The sequence below is a fragment of the Aegilops tauschii genome, chromosome 7, assembly GCF_002575655.3.
Source record: "Aegilops tauschii subsp. strangulata cultivar AL8/78 chromosome 7, Aet v6.0, whole genome shotgun sequence".
NCBI classification, from domain to species: domain Eukaryota; kingdom Viridiplantae; phylum Streptophyta; class Magnoliopsida; order Poales; family Poaceae; genus Aegilops; species Aegilops tauschii.
In genome coordinates, this window is record NC_053041.3 from 624,612,975 (window position 1) to 624,624,014 (window position 11,040).

At 48.6% G+C, this 11,040-nt stretch overlaps 1 protein-coding gene across 1 annotated transcript; it reads right to left on the minus strand.

The window, feature by feature from the left end:
- Positions 1-8,289: 8,289 nt before the first annotated feature.
- LOC141027539 (uncharacterized) lies at positions 8,290-8,616 on the minus strand. Its single transcript, XM_073504609.1, has one exon. The coding sequence runs from the start codon at positions 8,614-8,616 to the stop codon at positions 8,290-8,292; it is 327 nt and encodes a 108-aa protein (XP_073360710.1).
- Positions 8,617-11,040: the final 2,424 nt, after the last annotated feature.

The following is an 11,040-nucleotide window of genomic DNA, read 5'->3' on the forward strand; positions in this document are numbered from 1 at the left end:
GCACTAAAACTAGACGCCGAAGCGGCCGGACTCTCGCGGCCCAGCACCGCGGTAGCCTGACTTGCTCTCGTGCCTTTCAGTCGCATCCGGCGGTGCGACACGACGGTGAATGAGGCAAGACGACTGATGCGATGTCGCGCGACAACGGTGCGATGCGACACGGCAGGTTAGATTCGTTGCGCGGGGCGATGCGGCACGACGTTGGGTGGAAATGGACGCAACGATGGTGGGCGGTGGCGATGCTGATGATTTGGTGGAGTGGCGGTGGATCTAGTCGGCTAGTAGTGCGGTTGTGGCGTGATTGGCCGGATGTGGTGGGGCGGTGGTGGCAGGGAAGGTGAATCTGAGGAGGGCGGTTGCAGGAATGTTTCGAATGTCGACAGTTGGGCTACGTGAGCCTAGGTTTCCCGTTTGCTGCAGCAGCGCACATTCTGCAGATATGTAGCCGGTGCTGTCTTTTTCAGGATGCCCACATTTTTTTGGCAAAATTTCCAACAAGGATAGTTGTTGCGGCGGTTTTTTGGGACAAAAAGCCCAATAACATGGTTATGCCCTAAAATAGGTCTACCGTTGGGGATGCTCTTAAATCGCCCGCTAAATGTCTAAGCCTGACTGTTTGGACATTTTAAGTCATCCAAGGGTTGTCTCCAAAATTATCTGAACCAATTCGGGAGTCCAAAATCCCACAAACCGGGGAAGCTTTGGGGGAGTACGGACGTCTGCCATGTTGCAGTCTGACTCCCCGGACACACACAAAACCCCTCTCTTTCCGCGTCGGCTCAAGAACCCTTCGTGCATTCACAGCGAGCGTTACCGGCTAACCGCCCACATTCACGCCGGCTGACCGGTCATCCGCCTACCTGACATTCAAACCAGGCACAACCCGATAATAAGCCCACTCCGCTGCTCCACATTCAACCCGACGCGCTCTGCCTTCCCTGGCTATTTAGACCATGCCCCAAAACCAAACCCATCTAAGCCCTTCTTTCGGTGTCCCATTTGTCGTCCGACCATCCCTTCACCCTTTCACATCACCGTCCTTCATTGTCATGACGCCGTCCTTTGCTATGTGGTTCGGGAGGATCATGTCAGTGTGGGGTGCCCAAATTGCGATGCAAGTCCGCGAGGTCGAGGCCCGTCCGCAGGCCCGCATTCAGACATATGTTGGTGGAGCGGCACTACAACCAATTCGGTGATCTTCAAGCACCTACGTCGGCATTTGAATATTGCCGCTCATTTGTTAGCTAGAGCTTGTATGTATTCAGTTAGTCCATATGTTTTCTGTTGTTCAGGATTGCATCCAAGGAACTCTGTATAATGATGTTGAGTAATCAATAAAATTGGTGTCCTCTCATAAGAAGAAGAAAAAACCTGCAGAACCACTGACTGAAGGTGGAGTGTGCGCCCGAAGCTGTCATCGTGGCCATGGTTGCGCCGGACCCAGCGATCGTCAACTGGGTCGTGCTTGCCTCCTTGCACAACACCCGAGGTCCCGAGCCAAACCGCCGCTAGAGGCAAAATTTCGTGTTTTGACCCTTTTTGGGTATAAAATCGGGATCTGACCTCAGTTGCAAAAGATTTCGCGATCTGACCCTTTTTCCTACCGCCAGGGTAGATGGCGGTAGGTTTGACCAGGCTACCGCCGTGACCACCAGCGGTAGGGCACTTATCCACGTCAGCCTCACCAAATGGCTGCCGTTTCCTGCCGTTGGCCCTACCGCCAGTTCACCCGGCGGTAGGTACTGCAAACCTACCGCCAATGACATTGGCGGTAAGTGTCGAACCTTTATAAGCCCGTGGGGGCCGGTTCGTGGGGCCCATCCATGAACCGGCCCCCCATCTTCTTCTCCCTGCCGCCGCCCGCAAGAACAAAGAGGGGAAGGCCTCTCTCATCCCCTCCACTCCCCCATACGATCTTCTTCATTTGTGAACGGTTTTTGCGGATCGAGATGGCTCCGAAACGAGAAAAGTAAGCTCTCTCAATCCCTTCAATTCGTTTTAGTTAAGAAGATTTCGATTCGACGCATTATTTGGCACAAGATGAACCCTATTTCATCTAGTAGATTTTGATTTTTGTTGTTTTTAGGTTTGTTTAATTAGGAGTAATATGATGTTTGATGTAGTTGAATATGATTTCTGTGGTGATGTCGTTGAAGTTGACTATGATAGAGCCTATTTTATATATTTGATGAACCCTAGTTCATGTTAATATTTTTTCAATTATTAATTGATGTTTGATGTGGTTAAATATGTTTGAATATGATTGATGACGTGATGTGGTGATGTGGTTGAATATGTTGGATTTGTTAACTAGTTTGAAGATAGAACCTATTTGGCACAAGATGAGGTGATGAGGTGATGTGCTGATGTGGTTTGAAGATGAATATGTTGGTAATTTTTATATTTTTTTATAATTCTTGAATATGATTGGTTAATGTTAGTTGGATGGTTGAATATGATTGGTTAATGAGATATGATTGATGTTAGTTGAATGGTTGAATATGATTGGTAATGTGATATAATGGAATGAAAGGATAGAATAACTAATTTGAAAATGAACCTTAGTTCATATTCATAGTATTTTTTTACATTTGTTGAATATGATATGATTGATGTTAGTTGAACGGTTTAATATGATATGATTATGTGTTCATAACAAAGTGTTCTTGTTTCAGGAGGCCCCCCATTGGTCCGGCGATCGGCACTAATTACACTATGCTTAACCCGGCATTCGATAACGGTCATCGCGCCCGTTACATCAAGAGCGGAGTGGTAAATAGCACTGATCAACGTCTTGCATCACAATTTTGCCTTTTCGAAAGTTTTTTCTAACTATTTTCATGTGCACATTGACAGATGCTTCCGCCATTACGTATGAGGGGCCACACCAAGTTCAAAGAGATGAACTACGACAACCGCTACGAGCCATATTACAGGAGAGCCGGGCTCTTGGGTTTCGTGCTCCAGTTCAAGCGTACGCCGCCGACGCTTGTCCACACGGCTCTCACAGCGTTGGTGGACCGTTGGCGGCCCGAGACGCACTCTTTCCATCTCCCATGTGGTGAGATGACGGTGACGCTCGAGGACTTTGCCATGATCACGGCCCTACCGATCAAGGGCCATGCTCTCATTGGGTGCGTGGATAGGAAGAACTGGCCGGACAGGGTTACCGCCCTCATCGGCGACTGCCCTCCCATCAATAGTAACCGAACATCGGTGTAGCACTGGCATGGCTCCTAGACCACCGGGCCGAATGCCCGCAAGATGCGGATCCGAGGACCGTGGAGCAGTATGCAAGGGCCTACCTGTGGTTTCTTCTCACAGAGGTGGTCTTTCCTAACTGCTCGGGGGACAACACCCTATGGATGTACCTGGACTTCCTGGCCGACTGGGATGCAGGGTACAGCTGGGGGTCTGCTGGCCTCGCGTACCTCTACCGTTCGGTAAGACGTCATACATCTCACCTATGTGGGTGGTTCTTTAAATTGCTTTAAATTGTGTCATCTGATCATCACTTGTTGTTTGCAACTGGATGACGCAACGCAGAGGACCGAGAAAACATCTGGGATGTGTGGGTGTGTCTGGGCCCTCTCGATTTGGAGTTGGGAGCGGCTGCCGGTTGGTCGCCTTGAGAAAATGCCACGGACAGAGTGGACGGAGTATGGCGAGGATGGCGACAGTTCTCGATACCCTACCATCGCCTATTCTTGGGACAAGGTTAAGGTCTTCTCGGGCAAGGGAAGTGTGATGTACAAGGCCTTCACCAACGAGCTGGACAACCTAATATCTTTTCAGGTATACCAATGAGCGAGATAGTTTTAAATGTTTATTCTTTCACGGTTGCTAAACAATCTTTGTATAGGTTAACCGGTGGCCGTACCACGATAGAGCTTGGGGGTTCGAGCTGAACGAGATGTGCGACCGGGACCGCCTTCTCTTCTGGTGCATTGTCCCACTGATATGCGTGTACGCCGTCGAATGGCACCTACCACAACGCGTGGCGACACAATTTGGCGTATTGCAACACACACCACCGGCAAGGCCCCACGACACCGGCGGTTACGACCTTCACAAGTATGTGCTGCCATCTCTTTACCGTGATTTCTTTAAGTTCGACGTTTTTATGGTCTTTTGTGTTTTTTTGCTTGTTATGCCCCTATGCAGGAAGAGCAGGCAGTATTCTCAGTCGATATTGGACTGGGCTGACGAGCACAAGTCTTTTGTGACAATGTGGGACGAGAGGACATTCCGCAAAGATGGGGAGAGGTCAGGCATTTGCTGGAATGTGTATGAGAGGCACATGAATTGGTATGACGACGGCATCAAGTTTCGTCTGCGTCTGAGGCCACGATGGACGGAAGCGGACATGGCATCACTTCAGGAGGAGGAGGACTCTGAGGATGAAGCATACAAAAGAAACCTCAGAGATATGCAAGGTGATTTCAGGGAGTATGCGCCCCTGATGAACTGAGTGGTAAGTTTTGTTGAAATGCATTCAAGCTAATGATGATGACATGGTCATTCTCGCTAACTTTTTAATGATCCTTGGATTTGCAGGCCGCGGAGCTAAACAGAAACATTTTCGATGGCTCGAATGCGCTAAGTTCTGACCCCGGAACCGTGGAGGGTGACAACAAGCTGAGGGAAGCGACGAAGGTAACTTTAAGCCTCATAGCATTCTATTGGAGCGAACGCAAATTTGATCCATGCCATGTTCTTACTTATTTGCAACCCTCAACCTGATCCAAGTCATACTCTACTATAATTGTTATTGCAGAAGATCATTAACCGTTGCCGCAAGCTAGCGGGCATGCTTGGGTGCGCTGCCTCGGTTGACGTGCATGTTCCTCCTCCTGGTGGGTCGACACGTGCCCTAGCTTCATCAAGCCACACCGGCGGAGGTTTCTCGAGCCATGCCGCCTCGTCGTCTCGCCTTGTTAACGAGACCGAGGAAGAAGAGGAAGTGGACGAGGAGGAAGTGGAAGAAGAGGGAGAAGAGGAAGGAGGTGACGACGAAGAAGGTGATGAGGAGGAGTACGACGACAATGATGGACCTCAACCGACTCAGCCAACCCAGGCGAAGAGGGTATCTCATCCGCACCAGGATGTTCTGAGCCCATCACCGTTTCAGCAACCGGTTCCTCGTCGTCGCTCGAAGAAGCCGGACGAGGGCCACTCGAAGACAAACGAGGAGCGTGCCACCAAGATGGGGAAGGGGAGGAACTAGTGATGTTGAACTTGCTAAGTTAAAGTAGTTGTGTTATGTTGAACTACTCGGTGTCGTGTTATTGCTACTTATGTTAGTAGTTGAGCCTATTTGATATGTTGAACTTAATGGATACATCGATTTTACTATCTATACGTGTGAGGTTATCATAATTTCATATGCAAACACTTTTTGCTGCTGTGCTTATCTATCTGTGTTTAATTCAAATGGTCAAGTTATTGTAAAAAAACCAGACATGAGCCTACCGTCAGGAAGAACGGCGGTAGGTATTCACAGCCTACCGCCAGGTACGCCGGCGGTAGCCTGTGTACACCTACCGCGCATAACCCATCATTTTCAAATACAGAACTCTGGTGCGCTTGCCGCACCCTACCGCCGTCGCGTGCGGCGGTAGGGTGTGAAACCCTACCACAGAAACAACCCCATTTTATGTCACAGAATGCTGCCAGGCGGCGCACCACACCCTAGCGGCGGTAGGGCGGTTAGGACATGTCAACCCAGTAACAGCTGCCTGTCGTTTCCTGCCCTCAACCTACCGGCGGGAGCCTGTTCAAACCTACCGCCATGAATCTTGGCGGTAGCAAAAGAGTCAGATTTGAAAAAAGTTGCAAACGGGTCAGATTCCGATTTTATACCAAAAAAGGTCAAAACAGGAAATTTGGCCGCCGCTAGACATTCACACAAGAAAAAGTACTACAGCCTATCAAAAAAAGGTATGCTACTCCGTCGACACACCACACCAACCACAAGCAACGTAGCGCGGCGCGGACGTGACACCAAACACAGTGCGGTACATGCATGGACAGATAAGGCATTGCACAGCTGAGCTAGACTAGCTGTCCTCGCTCGCAGTCGTGACGGCCGAGCAGCAGAGGCATGGCAGAGCAGGGCAGACGCAATGCGGCAGAGCCTTCTTTCTAGTCACGGTCGACATTTCTACCCTGTAATAGCTGAAGAAATCGCTTTGCCAGGAAGAATAGAAATAATGTGCTCCGCGGTTCAAAAAAAAAAAGAAATAATGTGCTCCGGGAGGTTGAAGGTGAAGGACAACCGTTAGCTAGATTTTAATCCAATGACTAGGGCAAAATCTACTGAAACATTTTTTTAGGAACTGAGAAATCCATGGTCCCAACAAAGAATTGCAGGTTCAAGGCAAACTATTTACAATCCATTTTTGTAATGACTATATTGGATCGCAAGAGTTCAAATTTAAGTCGAAGAAGCTTATATATATAGCTAGTTTTGTGTCGGCCTAGCGTATGTGCTCTAGGAGGTTGAAGATAAAGGACAACCGTTAGCTAGATTTTAAACCAATCACTAGGAAAAAAATCTACTGAAACAAAATTTTCAGGCGACTGAGAAATACGTGGTCCCAACAAAGAATTGCAGGTACAAGGCAAACTATTTACAATCCATTTTCGTAATGACTATATTGGATCGCAAGAGTTCAAATTTAAGTCGAAGAAGCTTATATATATAGCTAGTTTTGCTTGTTTATAGGCCGATGGTGCTTCCACATTTTTTTCATTTGTATGCTTTTTTTGTTGTCGTTTTTATGGATATTTTTGAGATGTTGAGTGAGTACCATTCTGCTTTCTTATCCAATATAAGGTTAATTGTTAAATCTATGTTCAAAATTGGTATTCTTGATGACCGGCAACAAAACAATGCATTTTGCCGTATTGCTCGTGAATATCTCATGATTTCTTGCACGCGGAAAAAGGCTGGGAAGGCAAGTGCTATATGTTTGAAATGGTTTATACAGACCGGTTGAAATGACGCAGCTCATTGAAAAAGTTTAAGCGTAGTAGTACAAGCCTCCACAGATATAGTGAGTTGATTATCCTATTGCACTAGGCCTGTAACCTGGTCCCGTTTTTCAGACAGAAAGAAGGCTATGGTGCTCTCATCCCGTCCTATGAGATTCCTTCTGCAATTTTAAGTACAGCATGCAACTTCTCAGCACGCTTGCGGTCCACGATTCTTGTCCCCTCGTGACGCGTGCTCCATGGCCGGTCTGCACTGCACTGCACGGGACGCTCGGTCGTGGGCAGGAGGATTTGCTTTCTGCTACATGCTTGCTATACTCCATGCTGGCTACTCATAAAACAACCATAGGTTAGGCTAGGGTGGCACCGTGACAGCGCTCACAAAAAATCAGCCGCTTGAGGCCCAACATTGACCAATGGGACTGATGGTACAGTGCAAACACAAGTCACGCCGGTGTAGTATTGACCCATTGACCCATCATAGAAAAGGTCGCGGCATTGTTGTCGAGGCGCTGCTGCTTCTGGGCCTGCACGCGCCGGTCTGGACGTTATACAGCACGTCCGCCACGCTTGGGCACATCCCTTGGCGGCTTGGCCTCGACGAGCAACAAGCGCCACCGCACGTGATAATGTCGAGGACGGAGATGGCCATAGCGGCGCCCCTCCCCGTCGTCGTTGGGCCGTCGTCGTTGGGGCTCTTCGTGCCCGAGCCGCGGGTATATGCGCGGTACGGTGGAGGTGGCGCGGATTTGCCACGCCGTGAGCATGAAAAGTGGTCACCATGTACCCCAGTTTACATATAGCGTTTTTTGAGTAATCACCTCTAAATTAAGCTGTAGCACAACCATCTTTCCACAATAATAAAACAATCCCTTTTGGTGTCTCCTCTATCTCTAGCAGTTTGGTTTTGAACTATCACAGTGCAGTTGCACCTTTAGGGCAACTCAAACGCCGACCCTTAAGAGTATTTCCAATGGCAACTCTATTTTAGGCACCATAAATTTGTTGAGGTAGAATTCGAAGCATCAAAATGTGATTTTTAGGGCACTCGAAAATCTTCATCTTCAACAGCTACCCAAAAATAGGGCACTTCAAACATTTAAATATTTTTTTAAAATCTAAACATTTCATAGTTCACTTCAAACATTTAAAGTTTTAAACACCTAAACATTGCATAGATTAAACGAACATTCAAACTACTAGATCAACCTAACATTACTACCATCTACTCCTATGGACACCCTACAGGTTGTTCTAGTTGATGTCGTTGGACTCGTCACTCTCGTTGTCGGGCTAAACCTCGTCGTCAGACTTGAGCTTGACTAGACCGAAGGGGCCAGCCTCATTCTTCGTCTTGCGCCCCACCTTCTTTGGCTCATCATCCCTCTTCCAGAAAAACTCCGTCTCTGCCTGCACGAGGTGCGGGTTTTCCCTCGCGAACCTTGCCATCGTCGCCTCATCCCTCTCCCGGGTGACCCTTTGCTCGAGGACGATGCGGGTCTTCCTTATTGTTGGGCGGGACTCAATGGTCGCTGGTGGTCCGATGAACTCCGCATCTACCTGCGTCTCGATCTCTAGAAAGTTGATATCATGGTCAAGCTTTGTCTCAAACCAGGTCATGGCCCGCACCAAATAAAAGATGGGGCCTGAGGGAGTGAGGGTTGTGGTGCTGCAAACCTTGCATGTTCTCCCATGCATGCTAGTATGTGGCAACCTCGGCCCACTCAAAGGTGCGGAGCCAATACTGTCAGGTTTTTTTTTTGGTGACTCATGGGAAAATATCCAGTGCTCCCAATGTTTAGGTGTTCCCATGCGCCAATGCCCAAATATTCAGTTTTAAATGTTTGAAAATATTCTATTTTTTTGTGAATGTTCACAAGACATATATCTATATTTTAGCCCTACAAAATTTAGAACCAAACTCAAATATATATTGAGAACAAAAAAGATAAATCTTGATGTGAATAGTGTCATTTTAGCTTTTGTCTTCTTGTGACAATATTCATGTTTGACTTTGTTATTTGTTTATAAATGTGTATTTTGAGTTTGGATCTCAATTTTTTTAGAGGTTATGGACACATGTCTTGTGAACATTCATAAAAGAATTCAATTTTTTTTAAACATCTGAAATTCGAGCATGGGAGCACCGGATCTTCTCCCGGTGACGGGTGACTCGTTTTGAATGGACAATGTTCGGGCCGCTGTCCGTGGATATTTGGTGCCGCCCGTTTGATGGTCCGCGATGTACAATGGAGTGGTATTGTATAATGGTATCATGTGAAGTATGGTATCATGTGATATTTTCCGATGCGTGCTGGTCGACAACAGCGATGACCGCCTTGCTCGTGTCGCCGGCATAGTTTATGTATAGGCCCTATGCAAACAAGTACTACGCTACAGCCTTCCGCAAAAAGGAAATAAAAGCATGCCACAGCCTTTCTAAAACCCAACGGCTAATCCGTTGACACAACACACAACCACATAGCAACGCAGACGCGACACCCAGCACGGTGAGGTACTACATGCATGGACAGACAAGGCCGCATTGTACAGCTGAGCTAGACTAGCTGTGCTGGATCGCAGGCGTGGTGACGGCCGAGCAGCAGAGGCGTGGCACTGCCAGAGCAGGGCGGACGCAATGTGGCAGAGCCTTCTTTCCAGGCACGTTCACTTCCTCCGAATTTTTTATTAATAGTAAATGATAATTCTATAATTCCGAAACTGATAAAGGGCCCGTGAAAATTACAAAAAAAGGAAGGACGCTAAGAATAACAGCGTCCAGGATGGACTCCATTGCTAACTGCGTCCAGGTCTGGACGCTAGTACGGATGGCGTCCAGGTCTGGACTCTAGTACGGATGGCGTCCAGTCATTGCCCTTTCATTGGTGCTCTGATTGGGCTCAACCGAGTCATTTTACTTTGATAGATAGAGATTTCATGACCTATATACTCTAATACGATTTGCAGCCATCGCTTCTTACCTTGCTAGGTGGTAAGCAAGCTCTAGCACGGACATCATCAATCATCACAGGAGCAACATCATCTCACTAGCTGCTTGTCATTAGGATCATTCACTCATCATTAGGATCATCCACTAGACCTATGGTTGGAGCATGTGAGTTGTTCCATGGCCTCGTTGAATCTTCTTTGTTTGGTCTTGTGTACAATTTACTCAATGGTTACAAGCGTACATTATATATGTGACTAGGTTGTTACTTTTGGGCAATACAATTGGTAACTGGCTAGTTTATGATAACAGATAAGTCGATCTTGAGCCGGCTGTCGTGCTTTTGCCTCTATGTGTCAGTGCACCACTGCCGGCACTTTTGGAAGCATGGTGTGCCGGTGTCGTAGCCCAACGTGAACCTGCCGCACGGGTGGCATATCAACCTCGATAGGGTTCTGGTGCCGACCGTGCCGGACTCAGGCCGCACGCAGCTGATGGAGATCCACCATCATCGTGTCTACTCCCGGACGACCATCGCCGCGACCCATCCTCCACGATGGATTCGCCGAACTAGGACGCGTAGTTCGCCACTGAGCATGACCAGCGTTGTCGGTCGTGCTTCAAGGATGCGTCCCGTGCACCACGCGCGCTCGCTGGTCCACCATCGCCATCGGTCATGGTGAAGGGGCGAGGATTAGGAGTCCTACATTGTGGCCCTCGAGGAGGCCACAATGAGGTCCATTGAGGAGGCCGAGCGCAAGGAGCTCGCCAAGTGGCCTAGCCTTGCACACACACAGGTTGAATCGGCGGCTAGAGTGGAGGCTAACATGCCCCCACCGCCACCAGCACCGCTCGCGCCCGAGCCTATGGAGGAGGAGCCATGGCCGCTGCTTGGGCAATCATGGTCGTGGACGAGCACGTTGCCATCGTATATCATGCACGCCCGTGCGGGTGAGCATGATAGACGAGGAGGCCGAGCGGCAGGAGAAGCATCAGTTGGTGGCGCAGCAAGCGGCTACGCTGCCAGCCATCCATCAGGCGTTCCCGTGGATGGAGACGCCAGTCTATGTCGACCTGGCCAAGGAGGAGGAGGAAAA

Coding starts and splice junctions, on each gene's coding strand:
- LOC141027539 (XM_073504609.1), bottom strand. CDS start 8,616: ATGACCTGGTTTGAGACAAAGCTTGACCATGATATCAACTTTCTAGAG.